The 21,523-nt window shown below is 38.9% G+C and overlaps 1 protein-coding gene across 1 annotated transcript in view; it reads right to left on the reverse strand.

Annotated features, from left to right (window-relative positions):
- The window catches only part of grin2da (glutamate receptor, ionotropic, N-methyl D-aspartate 2D, a), a 143,039-nt gene that overhangs the window by 56,854 nt on the left and 64,662 nt on the right, over nt 1-21,523 (reverse strand). The window contains exons 5-6 of the mRNA XM_057828206.1: nt 19,286-19,473; nt 11,724-11,864 (exon numbers count right to left, since the gene is read on the reverse strand). Of these exons, the coding sequence (XP_057684189.1) occupies nt 11,724-11,864; nt 19,286-19,473 (329 nt within the window). The remainder of the gene's footprint in view (nt 1-11,723; nt 11,865-19,285; nt 19,474-21,523) is intronic.

Genomic DNA, 21,523 nt, shown 5'->3' on the forward strand with positions numbered 1-21,523 from the left:
CGAATTGCAGCAGCCCATCTCGCTCTCTCCTCTCCGGGTCTCTCGGAATCCGGTAGAACTTCAAGTCTCTCCGTCTATCTTCTCTGTTATTGCAACCGACCGCCACACACGCCTTCACCATTTTGATTATTAATGTTAACGAGCAGAAAAACACGCCGTAAATAGGAGGAATGTACGTAGGGTCTATAGACCCTACCCACCGACGTCACAAAACCACGTTCTCGCTGTATGGTTCTGCCCCCTTGTCCGTCATTTTGTGTTAGCATTAGCGATAGCACTCTCACTACATACATACGTGTATGTTGTCGGCGATTAGCCTAGCAATGATCTTAATTTGGGTTGTCAGCCCAAAACCCTCTAAATATATATTAAATGCATCTTACCAGATATAAAATGACTACTACATAATCTGTGGTAATCGTTTGGGGCCCAGTTTTCTCGTCGAATTGCAGCAGCCCATCTCGCGCTCTTCTCTCCGGGTCTCTCGGAATCCGGTAGAACTTCAAGTCTCTCCGTCTTCTCCGTCTATCTTCTCCGTTATTGCAACCGACCGCCACACACGCCTTCACCATTTTGATTATTAATGTTAACGAGCAGAAAAACACGCCGTAAATAGGAGGAATGTACGTAGCCGTAACAGGTAAACACGATGTGTTGACGGACAATTGGGCGGCACCAGTCAGGAGGGCGGAGTTGTGACGTCACGTGGGTAGGGTCTATACCATACACCCACAGAGGGATCCAAAGTCAAATTAACCCTCTTTTTCAGTTGTTATTGTTATTATTATTATTATTATTATTATTATATAGTATTATTTTATTTACTTCCGTGAAGAATCCAAAAAGGGTTATTTGAGTGTAGCTTTCTGAAAAACAATACATTTTTACATTTAGGCACTCCTGCAATCGTCACACTTTTTCTGTTACAAACTGACCCCGGCCCCTCATCAGAGAAGGGAAAAGTGATGTGGCCCCCACAGGAAAAAGTTTGGGGACCCCTGATTTCGGTCGTAATTTATGTTTTAAGCGATTAATTTTTGGGGTCAATTTCAAAGCATCTACTACTAGTGATAAACTCATTCCCATTCATAGCAGAAGGATGAAAATATCTTGTTGATAAGTTGTTTTTGGAAAACATCCTATAATGATTTCCCGATAATTGTTGTATCGCCATATCGTTTCAACTGGGATGCCTGGCGTTGAGCGATCACGTTTCGCTGCCATTGACGGCGATAGACATCCAATCCAATTTGACTTGGAGGGCCCTGGATGAATTCCTCGCGTCTCCATGTTTGGAAGACAATCGCGCGCCAAAAAGGACAGCGCCAAGGTGAAGTTTTGACAGAGGGGACGGACGAACCGCATCGGGGAGACAAACAGGAACGCGCGTGCGGTGACACGACAGATGTGAGGAAGACGGGCAGACGTGCTAATGAGCGACGAGGGACGCCATTTTGTCTCCTCAGTGAGATCACGTCAAGATGAATCTTTTGCTTTGATGCTAATTTGACACTCTGGCTAATTTCCACCGGCGACCGCTCCTGTTGACGAGGACGGGCTTACGGCTCGGCGGTCGCGGCGAGACGGCCGAGTTTAGCGAGCCCTCTGAGGTGGCTGGCGTGTAAAAATAAAAAGCACCAGCGTTTTATCTCCTTTCTCAGATGTCCTCAGTTAGCCTCACACTGCGCTCCGCCTGTTAATTGGACCAATCGGGCGCCTCGCGTGCTCGCCAGAGACGAACCGCCCCACAAACATTTTTTGTTTAATTCATTGGCTGCCATTGACGGCGATAGACGTCTAACTATTTGGACTGGCAGTTTTATTGATATTTCATTAAGTAACTCACTGGCGGCCATGTTGGTAGGGCCAACATTCCCATCATAAATTTCTAATTTCTTAAAAATAATACATAAATACTGTATATATATATATATATATATATATATATATATATATATATATATATATATATATATATATATATTTTAATTTCCCAATGTCAAAGCATCTGCTATTTACACATCGGCTGCCATTGACAGCAATAGAAGTCTAAAACATTTTGATACTCTTCTGTTTACTCATTGACGGCCATGTTGGTGGGGGCAACATTCCCATCAAAAGTGATGCATGGACATTACAATCAAAAGTCATAAATTTCTCATTTCTTAAACATTCTTTGTTAAGGTTTATTGTTATTTCCCCAATTTTAAAGCATCTGCTATTTACACATTGGCTGCCATTGACAGCAATAGACGTTTAAACCATTTTGATGCTGTTCTGTTAACTCATTGGTGGCCAAGTTGGTAGGGGCAACATTCCCAAAAGCATGGAACTGAAAATAAAGTCATAATTTATTTCTCATAAGATTTAAGCTTTTTTTTTTTTATAATCTACGTCTCAGCTCGTGACTCAGTGGTGGCCATGTTGGTAGGGGCAAGAACCCCATCAAAGCAAGAAATGAACATTTGAAAAAAACTATGGAGGTTTTAAAATTTTTCGCCCACCCATTCGATATGGATTGGACATCTTGCATCGTCAATGTTAGCCAGATGATGGATGACTGACTCATCCCATAATTTATAGATGTATTATATATATATATATATATATATATATATATACACATATTTTTGGAAAACAAACATGCGTTTTCAAGCAGCCTCCACTTCTGGTGGCTCATTTTTCATTCAGGATTATTGAATCAAGCCCCCAGAGCCTACCTGCTCCTCCCTCCCTCCATCTTTTCACTTTGCTCTCCGGCACGTCTCAGTGGCCGCATGCCATTTGTCGTTTTGCATGACAAGTGGGCAAGTGGAAAAACCGAGACAAGAAGGACAAACGGTGCACCGGTCATTGCAACGACTGACCGCCATTTGGATTCTTTTGTCCGAGAGAAACTAAACGCTCCCCATTAAAGGTTGCGTTTTCGTTGGCAAAAGCGTTAGCGTAACATCGTGACCTTTCGGATTTACGAGTTTGTCTAGTTGATCCTACGTGAGTCGAAATCAATAACCGGCTTGATTGACAGGTAACAGTAATCCCTCCAACAAGATCCCTAAGAAAGTGATCGATAGCCAGTTGATTATTATTTACAGCGAAACTTTGATTATATGTTTGCCCTCTTTTAGCCAATTTGTGTTGGACGCGATTCAAAATCAGCATTCTTGCTTGGCGACCATGCGCGCAAATGACCAGTCACGCAAGTCGACTAACCTCTTGGAATAAGGATTGCTGTCGATTTGGCTCAATGGCAGTCGTGTTGGTAGGGGCGATGTTCCCATTAAAGACAATGCATTGACATTACAATTAGGTCATAACTTTTTCTCACAGTAAAAAGAAACAAAGTGAAATATGGCAACTTAGTTCAAAGGCGGCCATGTTGATATTCCCATCAATATGTTAATGGCTATGCATTGCCTTAAAGTGCATGTGACACAAAAAAGCATGTTTATTTCGTAATACACGCGGTATTTTATGCTCCTGAGTGATATGGACCGCTTGGTCTCCGCCGGGCGGTTTGCCGATCCGCAAAGACAATCGACAACCCAGTCGTCATGTCAAATAATCCGGGCTAGTTATGTGTGATTTTCCGCTTCAAAGACTTTGAAACATCACTCGGTTCGGGTTAGCATGTCGGCTAGCTGTCACGCCTCTTGGTTTGTTTACATTCTCCGAAGCTGGGGAAGGGAAATGACATACAGTATCTCCGATTTAGGTGTCATAAAATATCGTTCGGGAGGTTCGACAGTAAAGGTGAAGTCGACAGTTTTGACCATTATGGAGTAATTTTGCCATGTCGTCCTGAATAAATGCATTTTTATTTTTTCAAATTCCATTTAGCACAAGACTGTTATTTGTCATGACCATGCCATTTATTTAGCAATTGGGGAAAATACTTCGATAAAAAGAAAATCCTGTAAAAATATTGAATTAAAGAGACAGAAACAATGACATTTTGCACTTCTCTTCGTCGCGTTTTCCTCGTTGTGAATAGTTCCCCCTCGACGGGCTGACTGGTTCTTCTCAAGCCATTTCTATAGCTACTGGGGAAAAATACTTGGACAAAAAGAATATCCTGTAAAAATATTGGAGTAGAGAGACTGAAACAATGACATTTTGCGGCTCTCTTCGTCGCATTTTCCTCGTTCTGAATAATTCTCCCTCAATGGGTTGAATAGTAAAACCGATGAGCCCAGTCTACCGCTGACTTCATCCACCTGTTGGGGACGCTAAAGCCCTATAATGGTAGGCGTGGCTAACCGGCAGATTAAAAGACTAATTTCTCGTCATCTGCGCTTTGCTAAATTGTTGTATATAGTCGAATCGTCTCAAAATATGATTCTAATTCACATAATAATGCCATTTAAGACTTTTTTTGTCCTGTCGTATGCTCTAAGTCACAACTTGCTTACTTCAAACAATAGTGAAAAATTGTTATTCGATATTTTCTGCGTCCTATATGGTATACTGGGGGCGGGTTTCAATAAGCTTCGGCTTCTCCCTTCTGCCCTTTTCTTTTCGGGTTGAATTAATTGTAAACACATATAAATGCTGTATGTTTGTTTGGATTTGTCATGCCTGAAGGCAAAACAATTCTTAAAAAAAAATTCTAGCGTTATTATTAAAGTATACTACTATATATAATAGTAGTATAGTAATTATAAGAATTATTCATTGCCAATCATATTTGTCATAGTGTCATTTGAAAGCTATTCTTAGTGTAGAATCTGTATTCTGTAGTATTTACTCTAAATATTATAATATTAAATCTGAAGTATGTGGGATTAACTCCAGAAACCGTTATTTATATGACAAACATGACGTTATTTTATTTTGAAATGTTCACCGGAGGTATGTTCGCTAAACCGCTAACTTAAAGCTTTACACTCCGTAAAAAAAACATTCTTCGTCATCGCTTGTGGTGTCACTAATAGATTTAATTTTGTTTTTTTCGTTAGCAAACGCTGTTAACCAGCTGTTGAGTGTTATTGTATGACTGATTGGAACTGTACTGCATTGTTTCGCCACAGGGTGTGCTGTCATGTATTTTTTGTTCGGTGAAGAAGAAGGTTAAAAGAGGCATTAGCGGCCTGTTCTCAACTCCTCCCTCACTGCACTTTGGCTCTCATGGAGAGAACATTCGCTCATGTGTTCTAAATTAAAAGATAGCCGACGTGCAAAGTAGCAAGTGAGCTGTAAAAATAGCGAGTTTAGCGGCGTGAAAAACGCGGGAGAGCTAAGTGAAGCTAACGAATATAATATAGATAGACGAAGATAATATAAATGCAGCATTCAAATGGCTTTATTTTTTGTTTCGTTATTTGTTTGTTTGGTATGCTGACATAATTATACTAGGGCTGTCAAACGATTAACATTTTTAATCGAGTTAATTACAGCTTAAAAATTAATTAATCGTAATTAATCGCAATTCAAACCATCTCCAAAATATGCCATATTTTTATGCAAATTATTGTTGGAATGGAAAGATAGGACACACGACGGATATATACATACAACATACTGTACATCAGTACTGTATTTGTTTATTGTAACAATAAATCCACAAATGGCATTATTAACATTCTTTCTGTTAAAGTGATCTACGGATAGAAAGACTTGTAGTTCTTAAACGATAAATGTTATAGTTACAAGTTATAGTAATTTTATATTAAAATCCCTCATGTTTTCGTTTTAATAAAATTTGTAAAATTTTCAATCAAAAGTAGAGTTAATATAATAATAATAAGAATATAAATAACAATACTAAAAATAGAGTGAAAAGTTTTACGTGTATTTTGCATAGCTATTTTGATATGGAATGCCAGTTCATTTTGCATTGTTGTTTAACTGTGTGTCAGAATAGGGCCTCATTACTATAGACTGAAGTACTTTTCTTTTCGTGAACATTTTTTTTTTTTTTTTTTTGAGCGATAGGAATATTATTTTTGTTGTGCTTTCACTAAACGATACTTATGTTTGTTGTGAAGGAGTTGCCGAAGCTCATGCCAAAAAACGGCGCGGTCCAAAGAACGCCTGTGTCCACTCGCCTTGACTGTATAACATATATCTGTACATATCTTACCCAAAATACAACAACAGACACATAATTGCCACTAAAAGAAAGAAAACTTACCGAAATATGTGTGGAGCACAAATAGCAATTTGCATTGCATTGTGAATACAGCATAAACGTCTCACAACTACTAATTCTCCCACGTTTAGAAGAAATAACATGAGTATGGAACGGCGCTGCCCCCAAGCGGCCGGTGGCATTCTCTTCACTCAATGTCCATAAACGGCCTCATTGTAATCTGTTTGAGGCAATATGCGAGCAGGTAATTCATTGCATGCGTTAATTGCGTCAAATATTTTAACGTGATTAATTTAAAAAATTAATTAACTCCCGTTAACGCGATAATTTTGACAGCCCTAAATTATACATGACGAATAGTTGGGGATGCTGCTGGCTCCGGAGGCCCAAGCCCTTGCTCGTTGGGGCAAGGGCAGCTGGTGTGGGGCCCCCTACTGTTTGGGGGCCTAAGGTGATCGCCTACTTTACCTGAATAGTAGATCCGCCTATGCAAATTGTCAATCCTTCGTTCTTGCTTAGTAGTTGTTGTCGCTTTTGAAAGCTTAGGTTTGAAAAAATGATGTATATCCATCTTGCCTCTTCGTTCCTCAGGCGCTAGTTATGTTACTTTGTATTTATGGGTTTCTTGAATATACAACTTACAGAAATGGTTGATGTTTTTTTAGTGACTTTAGTTACAGAACAGTGTGCTGTGACGAGCAGACATTACTAATCGAACATGCAGATACGATTTGCTAATATCATTACAATAGCCACATGATCTGTTTTGACCCATTATATTTTTTTTGTTAATTTCGTTATTTTTTGTTGTTTAACTGCTTTACAACTTTTATAAACAATACTGTATTTTACCGGAAATTTCTTAATTTTAAAATCATATACTATATAGGAAAGTCAATTACACGTAATGCCACCAGGCCCCCCCTCAAAATCCGCTTATGCTGCCAACCCTCCCAGTCCAAATGGATCCTGCCACTATCTCCATCAACGGTCACCAATGCCAGGCAACACGCCAATAAACGGTTAACAGTCAATCGTGTGACAGCTGGTTGTGTAGTTCATGGCCTCACTAGACCCTTTTGCGGTCCTTGTTAAGTTAGAAGACTTTGATTGTCTCATCAAACATTTAACTGCAAAATGGAGCTTGATGATTCCCAGCCGCTGGCGTACGCTTTGCCAACTCACTCTCATATTCTCTCTCTGTTTTTATCTGTCTGCATCGGCGCCCGCGAGCTTCTCCCCAACCAAGAATGGCGAGTCACCATGACAACTTCTTGAAAAGTCAGCCCCCACCCTCACCCCGACGTGCGATTGAGTCTGCGGTTGCTCGGCGACACGTCGTCCAAACGCACGTGACGCTCGACTGAAGTGTCAGCGCAGCTGCGACAATCACATCTCAGCGAAGCGGTTCCTGTCAATGATCGCACGTCGGAGTTGACGGCTTCAAATCGACGGCAGCTGTCGGGTTTGTCGCGAAAATCTGTCGATTACAACCCAACGCTCTTATCTCTGGTTCACTTTATGTCTGCTACTAGCTAAAACAAATAGCTTTTTTTGTTACTAGTTTTAGTAGCGCCATTGCTACTTTTACTACAACCACTAGGAGCAATATTTGAAGCTCTTCTGTTTAGTGCACTGCCACATCCGCTTGCCTATTTGGCCTTGTCTGTCACTTTAGATTACACCTGCTCTTTTTTTCATCTACACCTTTGTCCCCTGCACGTTGAATGTCCTCCTGTCTGCCCTACTGTGATCCCAACTTTCCATTAAAACCCATGAATTGGAAAAAGCACACCCTTTACAGGGCATTCATTTTTACATCAGATGGAGTTTATTTTTGTTTGCGTTAACATTAGGGCTGTCAAACAATTAGAATTTTTAATCGAGTTAATTACAGCTTAAAAGTTAATCGTAATTAATCGCAATTCAAACCATCTATAAAATATGCCATATTTTTCTGTAAATTATTGTTGGAATGGAAAGATAAGACCCAAGATGGATATATACATTCAACATAAGTACTGTATTTGTTTATTATAACAATAAATCAACAAGATGGCATTAAGATTATTAACATTCTGTTCAAGCGATCCATGGATAGAAAGACTTGTAGTTCTTAAAAGATAAATGTTAGTACAAGTTTCAAAATTTTATAGTAAAATGTCCCTTAATGTTTTCGTTTTAATAAAATTTGGAACATTTTCAATCAAAAAATAAACGAGTAGCCCGCCATTGTTGATGTCAATAATTACTTACACAATGTTCATGGGTGCTGAAGCCTATAAAATCAGTCGCACCCAAGCGCCAGCAGAGGGCGGCTAAACTCCATAAAATACAATTAACAAGTGGGCATTTCACTGTACTGTCATTTAAATCTGTCTGAGCAGGAAATGTGTGTTAACTGCATCAAATATTTTAACGTGATTAATTTAAAAAAATTAATTACCGCCAGTTAACGCGATAATTTTGACAGCCCTAGTTAGAGCTGGGAATCTTTGGGCACCTAACGATTCGATTACGATTACGATTCAGAGGCTCCGATTCGATTATAAAACGATTATTGATGCACCCCCCTGCTTTTTTTTTTCCTCCTTTTTTTTTTTTTTTTTTTTTTTTTAAATGTTTTGTACATTAGTTGCAAAATTGTTCAAAAATACTCTCAGGCTAAACCACACTACTATTTCAGTATCAATTTAACATATAGCAGTAAACAAATATACAAAAATAACATTAAATAAAAAACTCCAGTCCCCATTCTGTATCAGCAGCTTTAAACTACATTCAATTAATTTAATGTTGTGAATCAACCGTTAAATCTGTTAAAATTGCTCCTGTTATTCCATAATTTCCCTTTTGTCTACTTTCGACATGTGAAAGTTTCAAAACTATTTTAAAGATAGATTCAAGTCAATATTTAACCGATTTAGGAGTATTTTAGATAAAAAGTTAATTAGGTTTGCTTGGAAGTTTCGCTACAACAGCCTTGCAGGGAAGTGTACTGCTTTAAGATGGCGGCGGTTTACTAACGCCCGCATCTAGCTTTTTGTAGATGTGCTGCTAACACTACATAATCTATATTGCATCTAGTCCTATATAAATGATATCCACCGTAACATTATATGGATGTACTTTGTAGCAGCTTTTCGGCAGCAGTAAGGTATGTTGTTGTGTTTTTTTATCTCGTTGCATGAGTTGAGCTAGAGCCGCGAGTTGAGCATTGGCATTACCCGAGGGGCCGGGTAATGGGAAGCATGATGTTTAGCTACTCTCGCTCCGTTCCGTCCCGAAGACCGTGCGGCGCGCTGAGTGTTGTGTACTTCCGCTTTACTTGGCATATTTCAATAATCGGAATTTGGATTTTTGCGAATCATTCTCGAATCTTCCACGGCCGAATCGCGAATAATCTAAGAATCGGAAATTTTGCACACCTCTAGCCCTAGTTAACATTTATGAATTGATCATTTTATTTATACATAGAAAATATATAAAAATGATTAACCCTTCATAGGGCAACTGACCTTTCCTAATTTAAAAAAAGCATTTAAAGCAACACTAGGTAACTTTTCAACCTTTATAAAATTTATCCATAACATTTGTGATAATTGCCAACTAGACTAATCGACTGACAACTAGTTGAATGGCACTTCTCTTATATCTTGAAGGGGTCTGTATCATTTTCACCGGCACAAATTAAATTTGAAGAGTGTGGCGGGAACCCTGCCACACTAGAAAAAAAAAAACTACAAATGTGCTGACTGCTTTACGGCATACGTCACTTCCCCCTTTCATTACAAAGACGGAAGTCGAGGAGAACTATTTTGCGTGAATGCTGGGAAGACGGCAGAGCAAAAAAGGAGACAAAAAGTTTTGTCTGAAGAGGGGAAAAAAAGAGGAGATTTTCACTCAAAATCTCTCGATACATGGCCCCATTCATTCTTTCCTTTACACAGATCAGTCGTCCTGGTCCCTTTGCAGAAAAACAGCCCCAAAGCATGATGTTTCCACCCCCATGCTTCACAGTGGGTATGGTGTTGTTCGGATTCAATTCAGTATTCTTTCTCCTCCAAACACGAGAACCAGTGTTTTTACCAAAATGTTCTATTTTGGTTTCATTTGACCATAACACATTCTCCCAGTCCTCTTATGGATCATCCAAATGCTCTCTAGCGAACTGCAGACGGGCCTGGACGTGTACTTTCTTCAGCAGGGGGACACGTCTGGCAGTGCAGGATTTGAATCCCTGGCAGCGCATTGTGTTACTGATAGTAGCCTTTGTTACTGTGGTCCCAGCTCTCTGTAGGTCATTCACTAGGTCCCCCCCGTGTGGTTCCGGGATTTTTGCTCACCGTTCTTGTTATCATTTTGACGCCACGGGGTGAGATCTTGCACGGAGCCGCAGATCGAGGGAGATTATAAGTGGTCTTGTATGTCTTCCATTTTCTAATAATTGCTCCCTCAGTTGATTTCTTTACACCAAGCGTTTTACCTATTGTAGATTCAGTCTTCCTCGCCTGGTGCAGGTCTACAATTTTGTCTCTGGTGTCCTTCGACAGCTCTTTGGTCTTGGCTATAGTGAAGTTTGGAGTGTGACTGACTGAGATTGTGGACAGGTGTTTTTATACCGATAAAGAGTTAAAACAGGTGCCATTAATACAGGTAATGAGTGGAGCCTCGTTAGACATCGTTAGAAGTTAGACCTCTTTGACAGCCATAAATCTTGCTTGTTTGTAGGTGACCAAATACTTATTTTCCACTCTAATTTGAAAATTAATTCTTTAAAAATCAAACAATGATTTTCTGTTTTTTTCCCCACATTCTGTCTCTCATGGTTTAGGTTTACCCATGTTAACAATTACAGGCCTCTCTAATCTTTTAAAGTAGGAGAACATGCACAATTCGTGGTTGACTAAATACTTATTTGCCCCACTGTATGCACAACACTGTCAATGCTACGATTGGCCGCGTAGCGCAAGTGAAGTGAACTGCATCATATTATTGGCTAGCCACCTGTCGCTCATTGAGTTACGTTGCAAAATGGTACAGAAAACAATTTTGTTGGTCTAATTAACTAGATTATATCAGTTCTAAAATGAGATTCTAATTAATTCTGTAGCGCCTGCAAAGATTGGCAGCGGAATGATTTTTCAGTAAATCAGCACAGGAGTCAGGCTCACTTTTCTCCACCAATGGGAGCGTCGCGTTGCCGAATCGAACGCACCGATCGGAGTGCTGCGCTGACACATCACAGCGGCGCTGACAATTGTCCTCGTCACGTTGCCGAATCGAACGCACCAATAGGAGTGTCGCGCTGACATATCACAGCAGTGCCGAGAATTGGCCTAGTAGCGTTGCCGTATCGAATGCATCAATCGGAGTGTCGGGCTGACACATCACTGCTGCGCTGACAAACAGTAGTCCTATTGACGCTATAATATGTTTCTGTTGAATTGTATTTTGTGCGCTGCATAGATTTTCTTGTGCGCCGAGTATGTGCAAGCAGTGCGTGATTGCGCACGCGCGCAGCTTAGAGGGAACATTGGCTGCAAGAATAGTTTGATCGCTGACAGCTCTCCCAGTCCAAAAGGATTGGACGTCTCTCGCCCTCAGTTGTCACTGAAACATAATAAATCACCTGATTTTGTCGAGCATTCGCTGCGTCTGGTTGCCGTCGCTGTGACAGTTTCCGGCGTAGTGAGCCCGGCCGGTGCCGCCTTGGTCCCGCCGCAGCGCCATGGCACCGTGGGTCAGCACCGAGACGCCCTTGGCGATGCGCCTGCAGGGGCCGACAGAGGGAAATGACAAGGGAACAAAGGCGGAAAAGTTGTCTCTGTTTAGATATACAGTGGTATGAAAACCTTTAGGAATTTCTGCATAAAATCACCATCAAATGTGATCTTGATCTTTGTCAAAATCACTCAGATGAAAAAAGTGTCTGCTTTAACTAAAATCACCCAAACATTTGGAGGTTTTCATATTTTAATGAGGATAACATGCAAACAATGACAGAAGGGGGGAAAATAAGTGAACCCTCTGCCTAAGGAGACTTGAGGAGCAATGGCGTACCGCACGCAGGCTATTTTTAGACCGTGACGTCGCATCGTAAAGCGGAAGTAAAGCCAAAGTGGGACATTATAGGCCTGCCCTCGCATAGACCCAACGTAATTAGTGCTACTTTTCTCCGGTAATCTTTCAAAAACAAACATGCCGATCACGCATTGCTTTTTTGGAACTTGTAGAAACCACTCTAGACATTACGACACATGAAGGATGTTTTCTTCATACGTTTCCGGAAACCAAAAACTCGGGAGGAAAAAATGTGAAGACCGAATCAACTTGCGCGGACTTTAACACCAGTTCGGCGAATCCATTCACGTTTCCTATGCAGTAAACATTATGTTGGGTTGGTACGGTCTTTCAGAGGACAAAGAGGTAAGCCATTTTTATTTTTTTAACTTATTTTTTTAGCGTAACGTTGTGCCGTACTGCTTCTTTCTGACAATGAATAACCTGAAAAGAATTACAATGGTATCTGACTGCCACTGTTACCGTTTCTGTTATATATATAAAAAAACAACTTTAGTAAGGGGGAAGTGTAACTAAATTGTAGGATTAAGATGTGTTATCAATGAAAAAATTAAAAGTGTTCGTTGGCTGTCACTGAGTAGCATTTGCGATCGCTACACAAAGCTAACTAAATTACCCCCAAGAACGGTAAGAGACGTAGGACAACCAGAGGATATATAAGAAAGAGAGGGCTGATGGTAAAGGATAGCTTGTTGAAACAGGAGAATGTCATTGTCAGTCGCTTCGATAAAAAAGCTAAAGCTATGCTTAGGTCGGCTCGTTTTTTTTCGTCTTTTTCAGCCTTCGACACTCGAGCCATCTCTTTAACTGAACATTTTTATGTTCTTCCACATCTTTGCCAGTCAATTTGGCACCAAGCACATTATTTTCGGAGAGAATTGGTAGGTTTAGCTCTGTAAACATCTCCTTCGTACACGATTTCCATTCATTTCCTATTAGGGACAAACGGTGGCTTGTCCCTACTCAGCAACAGTAGCTAATGTCATGAATATTAATAAGCGGAAGTGACGTGTTGCTTGCGGTACGCCATTAAAACCAATTTTTAACAGACGATTTAAGTCAGGTGTGTGCCCAATCACTGATGAGTGGTTTAAAGCTACAAATGTCTACAAATTCTTTTGTTTCTGTTCTTGATTATGGGGACATCCTGTATTGTCATGCAGCTCCATCAGCTCTTCAACAGTTAAACCCAGTCTATCACAGTGCACTATGACAATTTTTGCACTCATCATTGTACCCTTTATCAAAACGTTGGTTGGTCCTCACTACAATCAAGAATAAATATCCACATCATGTTATTCATCTATAAGGTTTTACTGTGCAAACTTCCTAATTACCTCACATCTCTCCTGTCATTCAAATCCAGTAACTACAAAATACGATCATCCAACTACTTAACCCTAAACATTCAGCTCACACGCACTAATGTTGGCAGAACTGGCTTTAGCTACTATGCTCCTCTTAAATGGAACGAATTGCAATCTACTCTTAAACTACAGTCAATCATTCATCTTGGTGATTTTAAATCTCTTTTGTCTGATGTTTTTACTGATTATTGTAACTGTTGTGTATTTTGTCTTGTTGATATTTGTGAATGATTCTTTGCGCTCTTGTAAAAGAGATATTAATCTCAATGAGACTGCCTGATAAAATAAAGATTAATAAATAAATAAATACATGGAGAGAGTTCGGCACTGTTGCTTTTCTCCCAAGGAGTGGCCGTCCACCGAAGATGACACCAAGAGTTTAGCGCAGAATACTCAGAGAGGTAAAAAAGAACCTTAGAGTGTCTGCTAAAGACTTACAGAAATCACTGGCACAGTCCAATATCCATGCACACGCATCAACTATATGTAAAATATGGCCAAGAATTGTGTTCATGGGAGGACTCCATGGAGGAAGCCATTGCTGTCTAAAAAAACATTGCTGCTCGTTTGATGTTTGCAAAAAGGCACTTGGACATTCCACAGAAGTTTTGGACTGATGAAACCAAAGTCATGTGTGGAGGAAAAATGGAACAACACACCAACAGCAACACCTCATCCCCACAGTGAAGCAAATGGTGGAGGGAACATCATGATTTGGTGCTGTTTTGCTTCCTCAGGGCCTGGACAACTTGCAGTCATTATTGGAAGAATGAATTCAAAAGTTTACCAGGATGTTTTGCAGGAAAACCTGAGGCCATCTGTCAGACACTTGAAGCTAAAAAGCAACAAGACAATGATCCAAAACACAGAAATAAATCAACTTCGGAATGTTTTCAGAAGAACAAAATACACGTTCTGAAGTGGCCAAGTCAAAGTCCAGACTTGAACCCCATTGAAATGCTGCGGCATGACCTAAAGACAACAATTCATGCCACACATCCAAGGAATCTGACTGAACTACAGCAGTTTTGTAGAGAAGAATGGGCCAAAAATAGTCCTGATCGATGTGCCCGACTGATCTGCAGCTACAGGAAGCGTCTGGTTGAAGTTATTGCTGCCAAGGGGGGTTAGCAATAATTAAAGGGGATGGTTCACTTACTCATTTTTCCCGTTTCTGTCATTGTTTGCCTACTATCCTCATTAAAATATGACAACCTATAAATGTTTGGGTGGTTTTAGTTAAAGCAGACACTGCTTTTTCATCTGTGTGATTTTGACAAAGATCAGATCACATTTGATGGTGGTTTTATGCAGAAATGTGAGAAATTCCAAAAGGTTCAGATACTTTTTCATACCACTGTAGACACATAGACAGTCTTTTGCTGCCTTCAGATGCTGTGGGAATGATGTTCCTTACCACTTGCTAATTAGTAATTACGAGCACATCCTGTTTATGTGCGTTTGTCGTTGTTGCAAAAAAAAAAAAAAAAAAAAAAAAAAAAAAAAGGTCAATAATGCCTTGAAATAATTATTGGACGATCAAAATTTTTATCAATCGTTATGATCACATGTCAGCTTTGGGCTACTCGATTAACAGTGGTAGCCCTAGTCAGCAACAATCAACATTAGCTTCTATTATTTCCTTCTGAAAGTGCCATTTGCAGTTTTACGCTCAATAACCCATGCTTTCTTTCACCTGTCTCGCTGCCAACGTGCGTTTGAATTCCAACGCGTTAAAGTTTAATCTTCCCCGCGGTAAACCAGGGTCACACGTGAAGCCGCGCATCATTCAGCCTCGCTGGGAACGCCACGGGAAGAAAATAAAAATGAAACAAAAACTGTGTTGTTTCTCCTCACGTTGTGTTTATTCGGCGACGGGGGCCGCCCCCACTCATGTTTTTTTAAAAGCACGACAGGCGACCAGTCATCCGGCAATTGAAGGCGCCGCTGTAAACAATCGTCTCCGTGACTGTACTTTGCTGAGCTCCGCGCGTTGGAGTAGTCGCGCGTGGCGCTCCGGGGCCACGTTTAAATTTACATTTAAAAATGAGATGGAAATGAGGTTGGGGAGGGGTGGGAAAACAAAACAACCTTCATTTAAATAATGGTCTTATTTGATTAATTACATTTTACACTGACAAAAAAAAAAAAAAACACTGAACAATTGGATTAAATTTGCGTAGAATGTATGTTTTGGTCAAATAAAAATATTTTTTTTAACCCTTTATATCAGGGGTCCCCAAAATACGGCCCGCGGGCCGGCCACATTTGGTCCGGCCCCCTGAACAAAAAAAAATATATATATATATTTTTTTTCAATAGTGTTATTTATTTCCTGGCTTTCTTCTGTGAAGAACCCAGAGAGGGTTATTTGGTTATTATCTATTTAATTAATAGTGTTATCATTAGGGCTGTCAAAATTATCGCGTTAACGGGCGGTAATTAATTTTTTAAATTAATCACGTTAAAATATTTGACGCAATTAACGCACATGTCCCGCTCAGACAGCATTCTGCCTTTTGGTAAGTTTTACAGCAAGGCTTTTTGTGCTGTCTAACAGCGAACTCTTGTGGTCGCTTTGCGACATGATTTATTGTTTTCTTGCCAGTTCAATATGGCTGCACTACGTCTCGGACTGATAATGTTGTGCTTATATGATCCTTGGCCAAGATTTGTCCGTAACTATGGTTGTTGTAAAGAATGTACATATTATGTTAGTAAGCTAAATGTTATATTTTTTGTATGAGACACTTTTTGTTTATGTTTAGTGAACCTGTATAGCGTGCTAAGCTAACGTTGTTGCTAATGCAATGCTTGTGTACTTTTTTTTGTAGTTTTACGAAGGTCTAAAGAGGAGAATGGTTTGAGGCCATTTTATTAATAAATCAGATGAAAAAGGAAGAAGTCTGATTATTAAGGCGTCGTTCACTAGCTGTCTAGCTTTGGAAAAAGTAGACACTTCGGAGTGAGGACAGCATAGACAGATTTAAATGACAGTAGAGTGAAATGCCCACTACAGTCCTTATGTACCGTATGTTGAATGTATATATCCATCTTGTGTCTTATCTTTCCATTCCAACAATTTATTTTACAGAATATATAATTTACAGAAAAATATGGCATATTTTATAGATGATTTGAATTGCGATTAATTACGATTAATTTTTAAGCTGTAATTAACTCGATTAAAAATTTTAATCGTTTGACAGCCCTAGTTATTATTATATTGTATTATATTATATTATATTATTATTTTTATTTTATTTACTTTTGTTCCGTGAAGAATTCAGAAAGGGTTATTTGATTGTGGCTTTCTGAAAAACAATACATTTTTACTAGGGCTGTCAAAATTATCGCGTTAACGGGCGGTAATTAATTCTTTATTTAATCACTTTAAAATATTTGACGCAATTAACGCACATGCCCGGCTCAAACAGATTAAAATGACAGCACAGTGCAATGTCAACTTGCTACTTGTGTTTTTTGGGGTTTTGTCGCTCTCTGCTGGCGCTTGGGTGCGACTGATTTTATGGGCTTAAGCACCCATGAGCATTGTGTAAATATTGACATCAACAGTGGCGGGGTACTAGTTTATTTTTTGATTGAAAATTCTACAAATTTTATCAAAACAAAAACCTTTACAGGGGTTTTAAGATAAAATTTCTATAACTTGTACGAACATTTATCTTTCAAGAACTACAAGTCTTTCTATTCATGGATCGCTTTAACAGAATGTTAATAATGTTAATGCCATCTTGTTGATTTATTGTTATCATAAACAAATACAATACTTATGTACCTTATGTTGAATGTATATATCCATCTTGTGTCTCATCTTTCCATTCCAACAATAATTTACAGAAATATATGGCATATTTTAAAGATGGTTTGAATTGCGATTAATTTTTAAGCTGTAATTAACTTGATAAAAAATTTGAATAGTTTGACAGCCCTAATTTTTACATTTAGGCACTCCTGCAATCGTCACACGTTTTCTGTTACAAACTGACCCCGGGCCCTCATTAGAGAAGGAAAAAGTTATGTGGCCCTCACAGGAAAAAGTTTGGGGACCCCTGCTTTATATGGTTCTGATTGGCTGCCATTGACAGCCCAAGACGTCCAATCTGTTTTATTTTTATTTCATCTGATTCTGAATAGTCATCAAATATAACAGCATTTAACACAACGTATCTCACAGTATCTTATTTTTTACTTTATCTTATTAATATGACGTATAATACATGTTTTTGGACAGTTATTTTGAGGTTCAGGGGGTATCTTGGGGTACTTAAAGGGTTGATGCCGATTTATGCGGAAATGCAGGTTACATCGCCAGGCTAGGAACGTAACCCGGGGACAGATTCTCAAAATCAGGTGACTCAGGTACTGCAGCACCCCCTGGTGTTGGGGAGGGGAAAATGTGTTTTGGTAGAATCTTTTTTTGTTTTGGTTTGTTAAAAATGAAACATCGAAACAAAATAAATAAAGAAAACATATTGAAACATTCGCGTATTTAACTTATGGGATTAAATTGATATGGTAAAAAAAATCTTGTTAATAACAGCACCTGATCCCTGGTTCGCTACCGGGTCAAGTTGAATAAGGCTTTATTGGAATGGAAAAGTCAACTGTTGATAGAAGAGGCGTTAACATGGTACAAAATCAAATTTGCCATTTTTTCTTTATAAAAGCAGCGACATTTTCTAAAATTCAATTCAAGGTCAAAAATGAAGATGATTGTCATTTTGTGTCTTCAAATAGTTGAATAGCTATTGAGCTTCCGCCGTGCAGAGCGCTGTTGGATATTCATGTGCAATTTATTTTAGTGTTGTGAAAAGGAGGCGTTAAACTGAGGCTTATCAGCCCTTTTAGTAAATTTTTTGTAAAAAATATTATTAGTGAACATACACGCCCACATAAGATACAGTGATATGAAAAAGTATCTGAACCTTTTGGAACTTCTCATATTTCTGCATAAAATCACCATCAAATGTGATCTGATCTTTGTCAAAATCACACAGATGAAAAAAACAGTGCTTTAACTAAAACTACCCAAACATTTATAGGTTTTCATTCTTCAATGAAGATCGTACGCAAACAATGAGGGGGGGGGGGGATAAGTAAGTGAACCATCACATTTAATATTTTGTGCCCCCCTTTAAGTAAATCAACATATAAGCCGCACTGGACTAGAAGCCGCAGGATTCAAAATGAGGGAAAAAAGTAGCGGCCTATAGTCCGAAAATTACGGTAATTAATTTCTAAGCTGTAATTAACTCGATTAAAAATATTAATCGTTTGACAGCCTTAATTTAAATTGAAACCAATTTGTTAAGTTTCCTTAGGCAGAGGGTTCACGTACTCATTTCTCCCCCTTCTGTCTTTGTTTGCATGCTATCTTCATTAAAATATGAAAATCTATGAACGTTTAGGTGGTTTTAGTTAAAGCACAGATTTTACATCTGTGTGATTTTGACAAAGATCCCATCACATTTGATGGTGATGCATAAATGTGAGGAATTCCAAAAGATTCAGATACTTTTTCATACCACTGTTAAGTGTTCCCAACAAATGTATAGCATGTTAAAAATGGCAGGGATGACACTACTTTGCGGTTGTTTATTAACAGCGAAAAGTGAGAGATCATCATTTTTTTTAGATGAAGAAATAATGACTAGTCACTTGTTTTTATAAAGGGGTTGAAAATTTAAATATCAAAACAGATTTAAAAAAGTGCCATTACCTGCGTGGCTCGTCCCTCCACCCCTGCGGCCGGATGGAGAACAAGGCCTTGGGCAGCCCCTCCAGACCCAAACCGGCCAACGCGGGGCCCACGGCGAACCACATGTGACTGGGACCAGCCTGACCCGAGGCCCAGGCGGCGCGGAATACTAGCTCCGCCTCCTCCAGCGAGCAGTACAGCAGACGCACCTGCGTAAACAGCGATAGTCGCGTTTCAAATCGGCGTCGCTTTCAAGTTCCACTTTTCAGGGAAATGAGATTCAATTCAAGGTTCGGGACATCCAGTTTCACGGTGCATTCGGGGGTCACTCTGGATAAATGAGCTCCTACTTTCGCTTGATTACACTCTCTCCAAGAACATTTCATCTTAAAAAATGGATTGGCAGTTGTTACCTTACCTTAACGTAATGTAAATTCGTTAATAGTAGAGAATACTAAATTATTTTAATGACCTATGACCTTTATTAACTCATTGTCTGCCAATGACAGTGCTAGACGTCCAATCCATTCGAAGTGGGCGGTTGGCAGCGAATGAACGTTCATTCCTCGTTCTTTGGATGAATATGCATAAAATATTGAGAGAATATGTTAAGTACACAAAAATAATGTTTATACAAAAAAAAATATGGCAGAATATTTGAAAATTTTAAATAATTAAAAAACAAAAAACAGGAATAAGAATATAGAATATTAATTAAACATATTTTATTGTTTTTTCAATTTCCAATATAATTCCTCCCCTAGTTGCTCCTTTTTATATTTTTCAAAAATTTGGTTTTTAACTTTAAGTTACGATTTTTACTTTTGTCTTTGAACCAATAACTTTTTCGTTATTTTTTCTTATTTTACAATTTTTAATGATTCTCTTGACCTCCAAATAGATGTCTAGATGAACTTGTATTTTATTTACTTTCACTTTATTTTAAATTACTTTTAACAAATATTCATAAAATATTGGAAGAATATGAAATCACACAAAAATATTCATAAAAAATACAAATGTGGCAAAAATATTTGACAATTCTCAAAAATTGCGAGGAATAAAAATATAGAAAATTAAAAATATTTTTAATTTTTTGAAAATTTAGTAATAATTTAATTCTTCCTAGTTATGTCATTTTTATACTGGACTGTCTCAGGAAATTAGAATACACAATATTCTAATTTTTTGAGACAGTCCTGTGTATATATACAGGACTGTCTCAGGAAATTAGAATACACAATATTCTAATTTCCTGAGACAGTCAGGAAATTAGAATATTGTGTATTCTAATTTCCTGAGACAGTCCTGTATATATACACAGGACTGTCTCAAAAAATTAGAATATTGTGTATTCTAATTTTCTGAGACAGTCCAGTATTTCAAAAATTTGCTTTTTAATTTTTAGTGATTATTTTCCCATCACTTTTTTTTACTTATTACTTTTTCATTATTTTTAATTTTTCAGTATTTTTAATAATTCTCTAGACCCGTAGAAAGGTACTAAATATGGCGGAATATTTGGATGAACGTTCATTCGCTGCCAACCGCCCACTTTGAATGGATTGGACGTCCACTAGTGATAACCTCCATTAAATTCACAGCAAAATGAAACATGATTTGACGTTTATCCCCGTCAATGGCATTGCAACAGTTAAAATCAATCAAGTTCTTAAGTCATCACAGTAACTCGTCCCTGGAATGACGTCTGTTTCAGATCCGCCGGAAAACCCAAGCGCGGCGACGCATTCAGGTTCCACTTGCGCGGGAAATCCAAAATGACGCCTGAGAGAGTCGTTTCGAGTCGAGTGACACTCGAAAGCACCGCGCAGCGTTCGGGTTTAACTCGGTAAGTCCTCAAAAAAAGGGATGACTCTGCGGTTTACTGTCAAACTAAAGAAATATAAGGAGTATAAATTTAAAAAGCGAGGGAGGGGAAAATGTTGCATTGCTCGAAAAATTGGAGGGCGGCGTCCCTCAGGGCGCCACCTTGGAGGCTTTTTATTTCCACTACTTTACGAGTGGTCCTCAAACACATTTCTCATAGCAGACTGGAAAGTCATTTTGCCTAGTTTGAGGGGTGTGTACATTATTGCAAGTGGTGCGCTTCATCTCCTTGATTCATTTGCTGCTGGTGAAACAGTCGAGCCATGAATTATTCAAAGATGCAATTAAACTTCGGAATAAAAAAAAGAGGAAAAGAAGGAACGACGTGAGGAGGCGGAGGACGGCGATGAGGATGGTGGTGATTAGCTCATC

Source organism: Corythoichthys intestinalis, chromosome 22, assembly GCF_030265065.1.
Source record: "Corythoichthys intestinalis isolate RoL2023-P3 chromosome 22, ASM3026506v1, whole genome shotgun sequence".
NCBI lineage: Eukaryota > Metazoa > Chordata > Actinopteri > Syngnathiformes > Syngnathidae > Corythoichthys > Corythoichthys intestinalis.